The sequence below is a fragment of the Phyllostomus discolor genome, chromosome 4, assembly GCF_004126475.2.
Source record: "Phyllostomus discolor isolate MPI-MPIP mPhyDis1 chromosome 4, mPhyDis1.pri.v3, whole genome shotgun sequence".
NCBI classification, from domain to species: Eukaryota; Metazoa; Chordata; class Mammalia; order Chiroptera; family Phyllostomidae; genus Phyllostomus; species Phyllostomus discolor.
The window spans coordinates 107,247,117-107,263,217 of record NC_040906.2 but is presented as its reverse complement, the minus strand read 5'-3'; the positions used below and the strand labels follow the sequence as shown (position 1 = coordinate 107,263,217).

General features: G+C 56.7%; 2 protein-coding genes across 6 annotated transcripts; one reads left to right on the top strand and one right to left on the bottom strand.

Moving 5' to 3' along the window:
- Positions 1-1,049: 1,049 nt before the first annotated feature.
- On the top strand, positions 1,050-3,562 carry SMIM29 (small integral membrane protein 29). Of its 4 annotated transcripts, none has more exons than XM_036023965.1 (6): positions 1,050-1,154; positions 1,876-1,979; positions 2,228-2,351; positions 2,461-2,574; positions 2,864-2,969; positions 3,153-3,562. In XM_036023965.1, exons 3-6 carry the CDS (start codon positions 2,323-2,325, stop codon positions 3,216-3,218), a joined length of 315 nt encoding a protein of 104 aa, XP_035879858.1. In that variant the 5' UTR covers positions 1,050-1,154; positions 1,876-1,979; positions 2,228-2,322; the 3' UTR covers positions 3,219-3,562. The 4 variants fall into 4 exon arrangements, with proteins under 4 accessions (XP_035879858.1, XP_028365712.1, XP_028365713.1 ...); XM_028509911.2 differs by lacking the exon at positions 2,461-2,574 and adding an exon at positions 2,575-2,600 and having other exon boundaries at positions 1,052-1,154; positions 2,228-2,411; XM_028509912.2 differs by lacking the exons at positions 1,050-1,154; positions 2,461-2,574 and adding exons at positions 1,161-1,433; positions 2,575-2,600.
- A 155-nt stretch (positions 3,563-3,717) lies between these two features.
- Positions 3,718-12,829, bottom strand: HMGA1 (high mobility group AT-hook 1). Of its 2 annotated transcripts, none has more exons than XM_028509495.2 (6): positions 12,694-12,829; positions 12,341-12,454; positions 8,979-9,141; positions 6,776-6,859; positions 6,078-6,128; positions 3,718-4,895 (listed from the first exon to the last, which is right to left on the bottom strand). In XM_028509495.2, exons 3-6 carry the CDS (start codon positions 9,111-9,113, stop codon positions 4,842-4,844), a joined length of 324 nt encoding a protein of 107 aa, XP_028365296.1. In that variant the 5' UTR covers positions 9,114-9,141; positions 12,341-12,454; positions 12,694-12,829; the 3' UTR covers positions 3,718-4,841. The 2 variants fall into 2 exon arrangements, with proteins under 2 accessions (XP_028365296.1, XP_028365298.1); XM_028509497.2 differs by having other exon boundaries at positions 9,012-9,141.
- Between the last annotated feature and the right edge of the window lie 3,272 nt (positions 12,830-16,101).

Genomic DNA, 16,101 nt, shown 5'->3' with positions numbered 1-16,101 from the left:
GAGGACACAGCAGGACCTCAGTCTAGGTCCTTCTAGTTCAGCTGCCACAAACTTTATATTTTTAGGTGGCATCTATCACCTCCCAGTCTGGGATTTTTCCAACTGCCTGTGATTTGGGGGGCGTACAGCGGGCGGGGGGGGGGGGCGGCGTCTGGTAAAAAACCACACACGTACATTTCAGGTAATTGTAGATACATCTAAAGTTGTAAGACATTAATAGAGATCCCCTTGTACACTTTCTTAGTTTTTCCCAATAACTCCTGCAAACTATAGTATGACAACCAGTATACTGACATTGATAAAATTCACCAATCTTATTCAGATTTCTCCAGTAAGTGTGTGACATTGCAATTATCAGACCACAAAAGCTCTGACCCAAGCTTACCCACTTAGCAAATACCTGTAACAGGGGATTTCACCCCGCCGCTCCATCTGTGTCCCCACCCCCAAAGAAGCTCACGGGGAATTGGGCATCCAGGGCATACTGTGTGCTACATTTCTTACTCATGCTACCGGTTCATCCTCAAAGCAGCCTGTTTTATGGACGTTAAGCTTGAGGCGCGGATCGTGTGGGTAGGCCCTGGCTGGGCAGGAGCTAACCCAGCCTGCCTACTCTGTCTTCTGCACACGGCCAGGAGGCAGGAAGGACGCAACGCACTAACCCAGGCCTTGTGGGCCCGGTGCAAGGTCCCGCCTGAGAAACGTGCGCTAGTCGCCAGAGGTCTGGACTAAACGTTAGAGTAGAGCTTGGCTCTATACCTGGGCTACATCGAGAGAGAGAGCGAGATCAACAACCCTCATCCGGTAATCTGAGGCACAATGGTGGGGGCTCTGCTGGGGTCCGCCCCGGGGCACGCCGGGAAACCGTGCGTCGCGCCCCCGCCCCACGCTCTTCCCTGCCGCCGCTGCGCAGCCCTCGGCTGCCCCCTGTCGGCGCCGAGTGGACCCCGCAACCCCGGCCTTCCCCGCCTTCACGGGGCAGGATTGGCAGCTTCAGAAGTCTCCGGGCTTGCCGTCTTCCGCCACCGGATTGGCTGCGCCCCGGAACTGAGGCTCCACCCGTTTCCCCGGGTCCTTTGATCACGCGCCTCCAGGCTCTTCCGGGGCCCCGGAGACGACCGAGGGCGTTCCTGTCCGGGCTGCAACGGCGGGAGGTAAGGCATGGCCGGGTTGGATAGGCTGCAGAGTGCTGGCACGGGTCCATGCCTCGGGGTGCCGGGGTTACAGGATGCCGGGGCCCCTCTGCGCTACCCCCAAACCTCTCCCCCACGGCCTCAGCCTCCCAGAGCCCTAGGAACTACCTCCCGCTCGCCGATGCTAGTCCGCATCCTAGGATCGGCCTGACACCCTCCCCACCGCGACCTGTGTTCTCGACTGTGGGACTGTGTGCGTGCGACTAGGCAAGCCCAGTGACCTCGCGAACACCGGGACAGGTAGCTCACACCTTGCCCTCGGATGGAGACTCAGGCGACCCGGGGTCAGGGACTGTAGGGAATCTTTGTGCAGCCACCCATGGGCAGTTTCCTTGCATCTGTTGATGGAAACTGACCCTCTCCTGTTAGCTCAAGCCAGCTGGGGAGGAACCTGGGCGGAGCCCTGGGTGGGGACCAGAGAAGGTGGTGACTTCACAGATGCAGTCCAATCCTAACCACTTGTATCCATCCAGACAGGAGACGGATGGGCGACAGGATGTTCAGGCTATAAGTCTGGAGTGACACCAGGGACAAGGAGGGCACATAGGGCCTAGAGCCTGAAGTGTGGGGACTGGATCAGGACTGAGGCAGGCTCCTTCAAATACTCCTACCTCACCCCATAGGCCACCGTGTTGGGCCCTCATATTTTTACCTAATCTGCCTGTTTTGCTTCACTGGATAGGTGCTGGCAGCCTAGTGCCCCAGGAGGTCGGGGCTGGAGCCGGGAACCTGTATCTAACCTTTCCCCAGGAGTGTATATCTGCAAATGTTTGGCCAGCACTTGAGGTGGGCCCCACCCTGGTTTGCAGATAGGGGCTGGGTAGAACTGTCTATGGGTCTGGGCCTCCTGTAGGCACCCGTTATACCTGGGATTTGCTGAGAGTCACTGGAGGGTTAAACCCAGCACGTTGGCCTGGAGGATTCCTCATCCCAGTTCCTGACCTAAGTTTTCATGTCACCACCTCTTTAGGGAGGGATCCAGAGCCTGGGTGTCACCCTGGGTGAAACTGATAACCTCCTTTCCTCCTCCCCAGGGAGCCCAGCGGAGGCGCCCTCGAGAGGCACTCCTGCCCATGCTGACTGCCCAGCCCTCTGGCTGCTGCCGCCATGAGTAACACCACAGTGCCCAATGCCCCCCAGGCCAGCAGCGACTCCATGGTGGGCTATGTGTTGGGGCCTTTCTTCCTCATCACCCTGGTCGGGGTGGTGGTGGCTGTGGTAAGGAGCCCCCACATTCACACAGTACACCCACACCTTTGCTAAGCAGGGCTGGGTGGGCCTGGTCCCGCCTACACACAGCATCTCAAGCTGTCCTGCTGTTAGGGATGTGGGTGGGCTGTCCTGGGCTCCCAGCCTCCACAGTGCCGTGTCTCTGTTACAGGTAATGTATGTCCAGAAGAAAAAGCGGTGAGTGTCCCTGCCCCTCAGTGCTACCTCCCCCACATTTGGCTTAAATATCTTCTCACAGGATCTGAGTTCTTTGCATATATGTAAGCTACCCCTCAGCCATCCTGGTACAAGCCTGGAATCTTCTACACCCCACAGTTAGGCTTTCTTGCCCAGGTTCAGCTTACCCTCTGGGAAAGGTCCTTGTGTTCTCAGAGCCTGGGGGAGTGCAGACAGGGCCAGAGGGGATGGGCCCGCTGGGCTGAACACCTGCCGTTCCCCAGGGTGGACCGGCTTCGACATCACCTGCTCCCCATGTATAGCTACGACCCCGCCGAGGAGCTACATGAGGCTGAGCAGGAGCTACTCTCTGACGTGGGAGACCCAAAAGTGAGCACTCTGGGACGCAGTCAGCAGAGGGTGGTCGGCTTTTCTCACCCATACTCAAATCAGAGCCTGGTTCTGCCCACAGCCTTTCCCATTCGGGTCTGGGTCTGGAGTAGCGAGGTCCCTTCTCCAAGGCTGTGCAGTGGACTCCCAAAGGCCAGAGCCCAGCTGTTGTCTCCCCGACAGGTGGTGCATGGCTGGCAGAGTGGCTACCAGCACAAGCGGATGCCCTTGCTGGATGTTAAGACCTGACCCCCTTGCCCGGATCTTCAGAGCCCTGGGGTCCTGAAGTGGCCAGTGCTGTGCAGCCTGCTCTCCCTTCTCCCACTAGCCCTTACCCAGCACCCTCCTTCCCCACCCCCACAGCCTTTCCCATCCTTTGTGGGCTGAGCCTATTGTCCTTCCAGGCACTAAGGGGAGATTTTCATTTTGGGGGTTAACTAGGGGGGCAGGGAGCTTTGCACTTTCTGTGGGCCCCATTTTTCTTTAGCCCTCCCTGACCTGACTTTGAAGTTCTTTACATGGGAACAAGGCCTGATGTACAGTATTCAGTATATTTTATAAATAAAATGGTTTGTGGTTAGGGGCGTGATTTCTTCACGAGGAACTAAAATCACTTTCCCTGAGCTAACTCCCTGCCCCCAGCCTCAAGAGCTGGGCCAGACCTCTCCAAAGCCACCCCCCATGGCCTCCCCGTCCTTGGTTCCTGCCTCCGCCTGCTCCAGGCACCCGCTGCACAGAAAGACTCCAGTCCAGAAAAGGATTTTTTTTTTATTCAAGTAACTGCAAATAGGAAACCAGAGGGGGGGCCCCAGGCTGGGACAAATAATGCCACCTCCTCCCCAGCAGAACAGGGGAGAGAAGGTGACCCTACACTCTCGGCCATCAACACAGGCCTCACTCTGCTGCAGCATCCTAGGGGCAGAGCCCCACCTTCCCTGGGACTGGGGTAGTCGGTTCCCAGCCTGCTTTGCCCCTGGCCCCTTCCCAAGAGCATCTTGGAGGGGAGTGTGGGCAGAACAGGAGGCAGTGAGGATGGACATTTGGCGCTGGTAGCAGCAGCAATGACAGATGTCTAAGAATGAAACGTTGAACACAAAACAACACAACTGTCCAGAGGTAGTTTGTGAACAGAGGAAAGATGGAACCAGAACCTTGGGGGACAGGGTGGGGTGGAGCGGGGGTGGGAGTGGGCAAGGCTAGCTCCTTGTTAGTGCCCCATGTGAGGAGAGGGGAAACTCAGAGGCTGAGTGGAAGCAGACGGGTAGGGGGCTCACACCCCTCCTGCCTTCCTTCTCGTGCCCCAGGGGGGCCTGTCCAACCTAGTGCCGGGACTAGGCAAGGCGAGGAAGAAAGGAGAGTGGGCATCTTGGGGCCCAAAGGCCCTATCCATGGCCACACGGGCTGCTGCCACCAGTACAGTGGAGTGGGCGTGTCAGAGTGAGACGGGGCTCAGGCCCCTTTAAGGCCAGGGGAGCCCTCCCAGGCTCCCTTAATGGGAAGCCAGAGGTACGAGTGGGGAAGGGACCCCCAAACCAGGGGCCCAGTCAGCAATGCCCCCACCACCAAGGGAGCGGGGACCAAACAGGCGCTAGGTGCGGCTAAGTGGGAAGTCAGCTTTGTCCAGGAGGGCAAGTGAATGAAAGTGGGTGGGCAAAGAAGGGTTGCTGGGAATTGAGACTGAAGGAAAACGGCTCCCCACTCGGGCCACCGGGGCCCCGCAGCGGCTGGTGTGCTGTGTAGTGTGGCGGTGCGGGAGGCGCAGATGGGTGGAGGTGACTGGGGTCTGGAGGCAGGGTGGGGGCAGTGGGAGTGGAGCTGTCCAGTCCCAGAAGGAAACTGCTCCTCCGTGAGGAAGCGGGTGGCACGGCACAGTCACTGCTCCTCCTCTGAGGACTCCTGGGAGATGCCCTCCTCTTCCTCCTTCTCCTGTGTGGTAGGCAGGGCCATCAGCAGTGCCAAGCCTAGGGCTCCTCCCACCTCCCCCCAGCCATGATGGAGAGAGCACAGGCCTGCTGCCCCCACCCTCCCTGGCTCTCCAGAAGGGGGATGAGTCAGGGCTGAGTGTGTGGGTGACTCAGCAACCTCCACAGCCCGGTTTCATTCATAAAAAGGGAAGAATTTAAAGGGAGGGAAAAAAACCACACACATGCCGCTCTCACACAGAGCCATCCTCCCCTGCCCCAGGGCCCACGGTGGGGGTACCGGGTACAGCACACTGTAGCAGGAAGGAGTGGGGGAGGAAATCGGAAAGGGTGGCTGGAGGGTGCCCAGGGACCAGGTGACCTTGGTGCGCAGGGGCAGCTGCTGAGACCGCAGGCTGACCCCAGGCCAGGGCGGGGAGGAAGGGGAAGTGTGTGCCGCCGCCGAGGCTCACTCACGGGGCGGGAATGTTGGGACACCACACAGGCTTCAGCCCCCGTGCCAGGCACAAACTCCAAAACAACTTGTTTCCTGTTACTCACTCCTGGGGTCCAGCCAGCCCTCCAGCCCCCCTAACCCTGATGGTGGTGGCTCAACCCCTGGAGCCCAGCCCTCCTAAGCCTAGTGGTGGTAGCTCAGCTCGAGGAATGAATGCCTCAGGGAGTTCAGGGAGCAGGTTGGGCATAGGAAAGGTCCAGGAACAGGAAGGCAGAAGCCGCTAACTGCAAGGGAGCCCTCTACAGGCCGCCTCCTGACTGGAGACACCAACTTCCAGTACCAGCTGTTGGGGGCAAAAATGGAAGGTGTCTACCCAGAACGGACCCCTCCTGGGGCTGCACTCCTCGCTGCTTTGTCCTCCCCTCCTCCGGATCAGGATAAAGACAAACCTCACCCCTTCCCAGGTGATGTCCTTTGCCCACTTCAGAATGGGGGACAGATTAGAGGACCTCCAAGACCCCTGCTGAAAGCACAGATACCCTCCACTAGTGAAGGGCAAGAGAGTCAGTCTGGTCTGTACCTGGGACCTCTCACTTCTCATGGATGTACAGCCCTTTAAAAGCCCCAGGTACAAGGTGGCAGTCCACCATACCTGGCCTGCAGGTTAGGGGGAACTGCCTCCGTGACAGGTTGTTACCTATTCTTAGCACCCCACTCAGAAGAGCCAAGCCACCCCCCACCTTCACCTACCAGTTTTTTGGGTCTGCCCCTCGGTTTCCTCCCCGGAGTCGTGGTGGTTTTCTAGATGGTCAGAGAAAACATTCACTAAGTCAAACATGCCCCCAACGGTGCCCATCCAGTGATGGGTGAGGAGCAGAGAGGGACAGGGCTGCCTACCTCTGCTCAGGGCGGCCCAGGAGTCTCCCCCTGGCCAGCAGGCCCACCCAAGTCCAGCTGGCGATGACTGGCCACCACACTGACCCCCTCAATATACACACACGCCCCCCGCTCCCTCCTCCACCCATGACTCAGAGGATATGAGTCGTGTCTTAGAAAAAATAAAATAAAAAACAAAACAACTTCTCTGAAAGCCTGATGCCACCGAGAATCTGGCCTCCCTGCTTATCCCCACTCCCTTAGGATGCAGGGCACCCAGGACGGAGGGTAACATTCTGAGCCCAGTGGTTGCTGGCCCCTTCCTTCTTCCCACTTATCCCTGCTCCAGACCAGGAATGCTGCAGGACTTCTGATTTCATCTGTTCCACTGTCTGTCCCGGGCAGGAGGACCACGGCCCGAAAGCGAGACCTCAGTCATGACACTGCTTTCCCTGATTAGCAAAGACCCCGCTACCTGCCACCCGCACACCAGGGCAGAGTGAGCAGGCTCCAGATAAGCCAGTCCCTCCCCACACCTCCCTTTTCATGCACCACCGCCACCCGAGCCTTACCCGAGTCTTGGCAGCGCCCTTGTTTTTGCTCCCCTTTGGTCTGCCCCGAGGTCTCTTAGGTGTTGGCACTTCGCTGGGCTCCTTCTGCAGAGACACAGGAGGCAGTCAGACACAGATGCCACCTGCACCACCCCTTTCAGAAGACAGAGCGCCCTCTGTCCCACCCCTACAGGATTTGAGTCAGCAAGCCATCACCCCCACCCAGAAATCCACAATGGCAGGGCGAGTCCTCGGGATTTAGTTCCCAGTTTATTTCTTGCAAAGCCCCTCCCCTTGTTTCCCTGTGACAAGACCCCTGGGAAAGGTGTCATGGGGGCAGGCAGACGGGCAACTCTGCCCCAGTCCCAGCTCTGCCACTAACCCTAAGGTCTTGGGGAAGACACTTAATGCCCGAACCTCAGCTTCCTCATCTGTAAATGGTGACGAGACTTACCTTGCGGACTGTCATGAAAATTAAATAAGGACGTGTCTAGCCCTGGGGCCAGAATCATTGCCCACCCTCTCAGATAGTAGAAGCTGGACACTTCCAAGAATTCAGGGCAGAAAAAGTGCCTCGGCCTGGAGGGAGCCTCCAGCCTCTAATTGTGAACCGGCCCCTCCAGGCTGCCTCCCAGAGAGAAGAAACCCCAGAGGTCCGTGCCGCTGTTGCCACTGAAATTTTAATAAGCCCTAGACAGAATAAAAAGCTGCTGCATTATGCATAGAACCTGGGCGGGAAAGGCACTTCAGCTATGGTTTCCCATGCGCTGTTTCTAACCACGGTCAGTAACCCAACACCCCTTTCTGACCCTCGACCCTACCCCAGCAAACAGGCAGGCGGGGAGGCCCAGGGAATGAGGAGCGCCTCCCCCCCCCACCCACAGTGGGCTCTGAAACAGGCAGCTGAATGCAGCCACCCAGACACCTCCAAGCTCATGTCTCCTAAAGGGTCAGGTCAGACCACTGACTGTCCACCTCAGTGATGGAGCAGCCAGGGGCCTACGGTGTCAAGGGCAAGGATTGACCTCAGTCTGATCTCCTCTTGACCAGGAAGGGGAAGTAACTGGACTTCACCCACAGCTGCCCCTCCATGAGAGAAGCCAAGATTGCCACCACAGAGCAAGCTGCACCCCCACTGCCCAGGCCTCCTGGGGTGCCCCAGCCTGCAAGGCTGGCCTCCTAACCCCAAAGGAAGACCATTCTACCACCAACTCCCCAACATTTTCAATGTTTTGGCATCAATTTCTCTCTTTTTAAAAATCCTCACTCGAGGCTATGTTCACTGATTTTGAAAAAAGGAAGGGGAAAAGAGAAATATCAATGTGAGAGAGAAACATCCATCAGTTGCCTCCTGTACTCGCTTGGACCAGATATCAAACCAGAAACCTTTTGGTATATGGGATGACGCTCCCACCAACTGAGCCACCCAGCCAGGACTCAATTTACATTTACAGAACCAGGAGCAAAGCGGAAGTGGGGGGTGGTCAGGGCCACCAGCAGTGAGGCCCATAAACAGGTCCTAGGTAGGTTCCTGGCCTGGGATGAGGAGTATAGAAACTGCCATTAAAGATCTAGAAACTTTCATAATAGCAAATCAACACTGCAATAAGTGTGATGAATCTCAGGATTAAAAAACCTAGGCTTGCCCTGGCTGGTGTGGCTCAGTGGATTGAGTGTCAGCCTACAAACCAGGGGTTGCCAGTTTGATTCCCAGTCAGGGCACATGCCTGGGTTGTAGGCCAGGTCCCCAGTGGGGGATGCTCAAGAGGCAACCACACATTGGTGTTTCTCTCCCTCTTTCTCCTCCCCTCCATTCCCCTTTCTTTAAAAATAAATAAATGAAATTTTTTTTTTTAAAAACCCTAGGCTTATATTTCTTTTCAAGTTTCTAGAGTTCATCTTTACTGTTCTATAAACATACTGGTCCACAATAAACTGGAAATGAAGAGCAGGTGGTCCACCCCAGTGTAAGCACAGGCCTGCGTGAGCTGAGGGTTACTTGGGCTTGGACCTTCTGGTGTGGGCTCAATCCCCACTTTTCTCCTGGGGTCTCAGAATTTACATATAGGGTTCGTGAGCGTAAGGTATGCAAGCACATGTGGGAAGGATACATGCAGATAGGAACAACTGTGCACCCCCCCTCCCATTCCTGTTTCACCGGCCAAGACACCTGGCGCCTCCCTAGCCCAAAGAGGTAAACTGAGGCAAAGATCTGGACACCCACCTGACTCCCTACCAGCGCCGTCCCAGGACTCACCGGAGGCTGCTTGCGAGGCCTGCCTCGTCCTCGCTTCTCAGTGCCGTCCTTTTCCTGCTTGGAGGCCAAGGGCTGGCTGGACTTCGAGCTCGACTCGCTCATCTTCCCTTCTCTATGGAGCAGGTGGATGCTGGAGGCAGAAGAAGTGGTTTTAGACAAAACACTTTGTTTCAGCCACTTCCTACCCACCCCTCACCCCTCCCACACTCCAAATGCACTTTAACAAAACTGCCTGCTGGCAGGGGTGCCCCGGACTCCCACCCAGCTGCCACAGGGTGGGGCCGGGCCGTTGGCCCTAATCAGCTCCTTATCTGCTGTTCGGAAGGGCTCTTTGTTGTTCTGCCACCCCACAGGGCCAGGGCCTGAGGCACAGGGAGCCCAGACCTGCCTCTGAGGGTGAGGCTGCCCTGGGCCAAGGTATGGATGAAGCAGGGGTCCTCACACTGTGAGGAAGCCCCCTGTCTCTAGCCGGCAGAATTCTGCCCTTTCACCAAGCCTGGGGAATACACAGGGAACAAGGGAGGAAAGGTAAGCAGAGAAAATGAACCTGGGCTTCCGGCAGCCATGAGCTTCAATCCCTTGCACACCTCGCTGCAAATTCTCAAGGCTCAGAACCAAAAACTACAAGGGCAACCTTAACAATCCACACCAATCACATGGCCAGGATTGGTGCCAGGGCCCCTCGGGTGCCACTTCCTGCTCTCTCTCAGGGTAAAGCCTAGGATTCAAAGATGGGGACACAGTTTGGGGAGGGAGAAGATAGTTGAACTGGGTAAGGTGGGTCCCCTCTCTCTCATCGGGCCCTCCGGAGTCCGATGAGACCTTTCCTTTTAATGCCTTCTTACAGGAGAGGTACCTCCAACTGAGATGGATGCTTCCAGCTGGCCCTCTGGAGCCCTGGCAAGGCTGATCCTAAAAGCTTCTTGGTCCTCTTCTAGTATGTTCCCTCTTCATAAAAGCCTGTTTCAGTTTAATCAGCCCCACTATTGGAGTTGACCTACCCCCTCCCTCCCCCAACAGCAAGGACACCAGTACCCTGTAGTTGGGAACCTCTTCCAGAGACTTAAAAGTGAGGGCCTGGCCCAGTTTCTCAGTTGGTTAGAGTGTCATCCTGACATGTCAAGATTGCAGGTTCGATCCCAGGTTAGGGCACATACAAGCATCAACCAATGAACGCATAAATAAGTGGGTGGAATAACAAGTTGATGTTTGTCTCTTCCTTCCTCTCTCTCCAAAATCAATAAATACACTAAAGCAAAACAAAATACCTTTAACACATCCACTTCTGAAAGCCCCTTAGTCTGTAAAATGGGGTAAAGGTAAGACATCTGCCTCGACTACCTTTCCAGACTTTTGCAAAGATCAAACCAAACAGTTTTAAAATGCCTAAACAATGGGCAGTTTTCATTCAAAATGAGAACTAGAACACTTGAAAATGATTTCTTTCCCTTTTTCAGACAATTCCCAATTTTAACCCAATCAAAGGAACAAAAAATATTTTGCACAATTGTGAGTTTTGGAGGGCCCAAGGCTCCCTTCCTCAAAGCTTCGGGATGCTCCAGACAGTGGGGCTTTTCCTGGTATTTATTTTATTTTATAATATTTCAGACTTGAAGACCCTTTTAAACAAGGTGGTTGGTGATTTATCCTGTTCTGTCATTAGTGGCTTGGCCTGCTCTGTAATTAAAGGCAGTGATTAGAATCTTCTATTACACCACAGGTCCCCTTTCAAACTAAACATCCAAATTAATCAACTAAATGAGTACTGACCTCACATGAGGTCTGCTGGAACACCCCTCAGGGAGGGGGTTCTAGTTGGGTGAAGCTGGTCCCTAATCCCAGACAGCCTGGGCACTGCCTGCTGGGATCCTGGTGGGTCTTCCTGGAAGTTCCTATTTCATCTATTGCTTCCCCCTCGCCACCTCTTGCTGCTGGGAACCCGTGAGTCCACTCACCCACCCCAAATCCAGCACTCCATGAAATGAATGAAGGCCTGAGGCCCTCTCTGGCGAGACCAACAAATGCTCTCTCTTCCACCTGTTTCTAACATCAGAGAGGCCTGGCATGGAGAAGGCACGTTTAAGGCCCAATCTTGTTCCCTTTGTAACACCGTGTGCATAATGTGTGCTCCACAAATGCTTAAGAGAATTTGCAGGGATAACCCTAGAAAATCATCCGGAAGTTGCCCTGTTTCACAAAAAAAAGTAGTACAGAGAGCCCTGATAAGTTCGCTTAAGTCACATAGTTATTTGAAGAATAGGAGAGAGTAGGTTCTTGGCGACCCTCTAGCCCGCCACTTTCCTTACCCGCCCTGACGTTGTTAAGTCTCTGTGATACCCTACTCCACACCCGACCCCCGGGTGACTGTGCAAGTGTCTGCCTTGGCTGTTGTATGCAGGTCGACCGACGGGACGAGGGGCTAGAACGTGCAGGGGGAGGGGCGCAGGCCACACTGGCAGGCGCGGGAAACCGGTGCACCCCGACCGCATGCACGGCCACGCGGGTGCACCCGGCCCCACTTCCTGCCAGAGGGGGCACCCAAGCCCGCCTTGGGGCAGGAAACCTGGCGCGCGCGGGGGAGAGGAAGAAAGCTACGTCCCTCCGTGCCCTCCCCGCAAAATAAAGCCCCAGGAAAATAAACTGAAACGGGGAGTCAAAGGGACTAGTTCCAACAGAGCCCAGCAAAGCAGAGAAACCAGTTTGTGGGGGTGGAGGGCAGGCCTGGCCCTGGGGGCTGAAGAGGCACGCAGGCAGGGCCAGAGGTGGGGTCGGGGTGAAGCCCCAAACCTAGGCCCACGATTCGGCCTCATCAGCGAGGAGGAACACCAGGTAAAGGCCGAGCGGGAGTAGGGCCTAATTGCGGGGTTCCTGCCCATCCCCCTCACTTCTAGAACTTCCCTAGGCTGCGGGGGATGGCCAGCCCCCCACTCTCCCGCTGCGCCGCAGCCTGTTCCTCTCCCCGCCCCCAATACCCAGGGCCCGGGCCCGGGCTCGGGCTCGGGCGGGAGCGGCGGGCGCGAGGTGCATCGGGAACCGCCGGGTGCACAACTCGCGCTCGTTGCAGCCGCGCGCCCCCTCCCCCACCGCGCGCCCTTCCCGGGTCCCCGCCCCCCGCTGGGCGCCCGCGGCGCGGGGGAAGAGGTGCGGGCGCCCTCCCCACGCTTGCGGGCCCCGCCACCCGCCCCCGCGCTGCGCGGCCCTCCTCCGCCCGAGGCTCGCGCAGTCCCGGCCTGGGAATAAAGCTGGAGGCGCGCGCTGCAGCCCCCGGTGGCTTACAGGCAGGGGGGCGCGGGCGCCCTCCTCCGTCGCGGGGCCCGGGGACGACTCACCGCGAGCTCGGTCGCCGGCCTGTGGTGCGAGCTCCGGGCTGCTAGGAGCGACGGTGCTGGGCGCTGAGGACCGGCCTGGCTCCGCCGCCGCCGCCGCTGGTAGCAAATGCGGATCTGAAACCGGGAGACAGCAGAGGCGCTCAGAGACTGCCACCGCCGCGTGCTCGCCGCCCAGGCCCCCACGGGGTATTTATGTGTCACATCCAGGAGTGGGAACAAAAATATTCCCCCTCCCCCGAAGGATGGCGAGGGGCAGGAAGCTAGGCACGGCCCGTGCGCGGCCTCAATAAATAAATAATTTAATTAAATGATAGATATTTAAAAAAAAGCCACCGGAGGGGCCGCGAACTCACGCCTTCTTGGAGCCGCGCCAGCGCCAGAAATAGCCGGAGCTCGGAGTCCCAATTAGAGGAGCGCAGCCCCGGCTCAGGGGAGCTTAAAAAGAGCGACCCAGGGGCAGGGGGGACGGGCCCGCCCGCGCCAGCCGTGTCACTGAGGGGGCGGGGACATGCAAATGAGCCCGGGGATTTAAAAGGGCGGCCGCCCGCCAGCCGCCCCGCGGGTGGGTGCTGACTTTGGATAAGAGTACGTAGTTGTTGGTGCCAGGGGTTAGTGCTAAGAACCCGAGCGGCCGGCCCACTCTACACTGCCTCATATCGGGAGACCTGAGAAAGGGCACAAGAGGGGTCATCAAGGAGCTTTTCGCGAGGTTGGGGGGTGGGGTGGGGGGCGCCCTTACTGCCTGAACTGGGGGTCCCTAGCAGAATCATCTCCAGGGGTCTTCGGGACATATGGGTCTGACGCTCACGGAGCGCAAGAACGTGGGTAGTTTTGGTGCCGGCGGGGTCCGCGCGGGCGGGAGGGGTGGCGAGAAACGCGCGGGCTGGAGTTCCGCGGCCTACCCGCCGCCCCCTTCGCCCAGATACGCTGCTGGTAATTTCCCCTGGGCAGACAGGTGTCAGCATGTACATTTCAGTGCCAACCTGCGTGTGGCTGATTGGATTGGTGAAATTCAGGCCTTGTGAAATTCAAACGTGAAACTTGTGAAATCCAGAGTTTTAGTTTATTAATGGTCGCGAGTGAACCATAATTAAGGTGCATCTTTCAAGCAAGGCAAACGATTGGCTTGGTGCAGGTAAACCTCAGGGAAGATTCCTTCATACATGTTTTCCCGCTTGGTTCCTTGGCCCCATCTGCTGTGACTTTTTAAGTAAAGCGTGAACCGGGGACCGCTTGGAAGCACTTTGAGGGCAGGGACTCAGTCCATGTACGCCATACCCGCCGCGCCGGGCGCACAGGCGCCGGCTCAACAAAGACTTGTTGCACGGCCGGGAAGGAAGCCAAAGTGGGAAGATGGCGGGGAGGGCGGTGGGAGAAGGACGCTGTTAGTGGCGCGCCCTGCAGGCCGGGCCGGGGCCTTACAGAGCGCACCTCCCCACTCCTGATCCCGGAGGCGGCCTTCCACACCTCCCGTGATGCAGGGAATTGCAATGCGACCCGGTGACACACTGTTGTGACTCATGTTCTTCCTCCCTTGTAAGCTGAGGCCTGGGCCCAAGCCCCTCCTCTAGGGGCAAGCCGGCGGTGGAGGGGGGACTCCAAGAAAACCCTGAGCGCAGAGTGGAGGCGGGGTGGGGAACCGAGGGGGCCGGGCCTCCTAGTTTCAGGAATGTTTCAGGAATGTTTCCGGTGGGGGTGGGGTGCCAAGGCGGGAGAGGGCCCAGCCCCCACCCGGGGCAGCACGTGCTCGCCGGGTGGGGGCGGGGCACCCGGACGGGAAGGTGCCGGGGGCCGACCGAACCGGTTCAAAGAAGAGGGCGCGGGTCTGGGTCTGAGGCCTGCGGGAGGTAGGGGTGGGCGGGGAGGCTGCCTACCCGCGCTCCCGCTCCCCGCCCAACGCCCAGGTGGAATGCCGCAGCAGTGAAGTCCGCAGGCTGCTCCTGGAGGGGAGAGGAAGTCACGGAAGGGCGGCCTGAGGGGAGAGGAGGGTGGAGGGGAACTCGAGGGAGAGGCTGGGGGAAGGGCGGCCTGCCCCTTTGTCTGGAGCTGAGGGTGGGGCGGGGTGCAAGGCGCGCTGCTCCATCTTTGTGCCTTACGCGACCAGCGCGCGCTTAGTAGGCCGCGAGTAGAGTTGGCCTCGTGGCGTGGAGTTGTTAGCTCCCGAACCTTCGCGACGTTGAGTGGAAGAACGATCCTACAGCCCTCAGGCTACAGGCGCCTGCCTTCCACCCGGCCCCCCACGTCTGGGCTAGGGATAGCCCTCACAAGAGAGGGGTTCCCCTAGATACAGCCTTAGGCAGGGCCTTCTAGGCTTCTAGGCCAGGCCTGTGGGGCTGGTGGCCAGGAAGGCCTTGTGAGGCCTGTGGCTGCCCCTGAGAGGCAGGTGGGGAGAGAGAGACTTCCATCTCCAGTGGGCTGTGGAAAAACTCGTTCAACTTTTTGGCCCACTTTTCATCAACCGACTTAATGTTATTTTTTTCTCTACTCATATTTTTCCCTCATACTGATTTCCTCACCTACTTGTTTTTTACCTTGTATTATGTGTATTTTTGTAAGCCACCTCAATCTCTCTGGAAGGAAGCAGATATAAATAAATTTGTAGGCAAATATAGTAATTTGTTCTTCAGGATTACCCACACCTTTGAAATCCAAATAACTCTACCACTGACCCTTGCCTCCATGCATTCTGGATTGCAAATGCCCCAAAATTACTTTCTTTCCTCTTTCAGTAATTATTAAGCATAAGGGTGAGGGGTAGAGATCTAAAAAATGAATAAGGCATAGTTCTTGCTCCAGTGAATTTCATGTCTAGAGGAATCAGAACAAGGAACACTTTCGTGGAAAACAATTTTTCCACGGACCAGAGCAGGGGATGGTTTAGGGATGATTCAAGCTCACCCCCTGCTGTGTGGCCTGGTTCCTAACAGGTCCAGAGGTTGGGAACCCCTTCATGCCATAAGGCAGAAAGCAAGCATTCATTCATTCACCGATTCAGTATTTACTGAGGGCCTACTATGTACCAAGAACTTTTCCATGCTGTTGGGGTATAACCAGTAAGCAAAGTTCCTTGTGCTCTAGAAACTTAGACTAGGGATAAGGTGCTACAGGAGGAGAGGAGGGAGCTCTGGGTAGTCAAGGAAGTCTCCTAAAGGAGGTGGGCTTGAACAGGCCAGGATGGGATTTGGATAAGTGGGGGAAGATGGGGAGCAGGCAGGAAAAGGGAGCTACTTTTAGGCCAGGAACATAAACCTGGTGGGTGAAGGCCTGAGGGGCCCCAGGGGAACTGGTGGTATCAGAACCAATCTTTGCCACAGGAAGCATTTCCTCACTGTCAGAGTTGAATTACAGTTTCCACAAGGAAAACCCATTCAACTCAACGACCCCAACAGACACTCAGGGAACAGGGAGTTCAAGTCAACTGTATTTTACAGGACAGCCTAAGGTAAACCTACTCTTACCTGGGCTGTTGAAACTCTTTCTGATGTATGTTAGTTTTTCCCCTGCTCTGCTAAGCGGAGTAGCAGGAGTTAGATAATCTCCCAGTTGCAGGTTGAAATTCTGAGGTCGTGGTAGGTTGGGGTGTCCCTTAGCATTTCCTGGGGATTCATGCCTCCCGTTTCTCCAGTTATATATTTACTAGTTAGTTTACCTCTTGCTTTTGAGTCAACTACAGCTCTTGGGAGAGTCAAGGTTTCCTGAAAGACTCGGGGATAAGGCGTGACAGTCCTGTGTGTCAGTCCCACCTAGAAGGTAGATGGGGA

Excerpts from the sequence above, each read along its gene's own strand:
- SMIM29 (XM_036023965.1), top strand. The coding sequence starts at position 2,323 with ATGCCCCCCAGGCCAGCAGCGACTCCATG. Across the intron at positions 2,352-2,460 it reads AGGCCAGCAGCGACTCCATG|GGCTGGGTGGGCCTGGTCCC; the intron begins GTGGGCTATGTG and ends TTTGCTAAGCAG. Across the intron at positions 2,970-3,152 it reads CTGACGTGGGAGACCCAAAA|GTGGTGCATGGCTGGCAGAG; the intron begins GTGAGCACTCTG and ends TCTCCCCGACAG.
- HMGA1 (XM_028509495.2), bottom strand. The coding sequence starts at position 9,113 with ATGAGCGAGTCGAGCTCGAAGTCCAGCCAGCCCTTGGCCTCCAAGCAG. Across the intron at positions 6,860-8,978 it reads CGGCGCTGGTAGGGAGTCAG|AAGGAGCCCAGCGAAGTGCC; the intron begins GTGGGTGTCCAG and ends GTGTCTCTGCAG. Across the intron at positions 6,129-6,775 it reads AGGGCGCTGCCAAGACTCGG|AAAACCACCACGACTCCGGG; the intron begins GTAAGGCTCGGG and ends CTGACCATCTAG.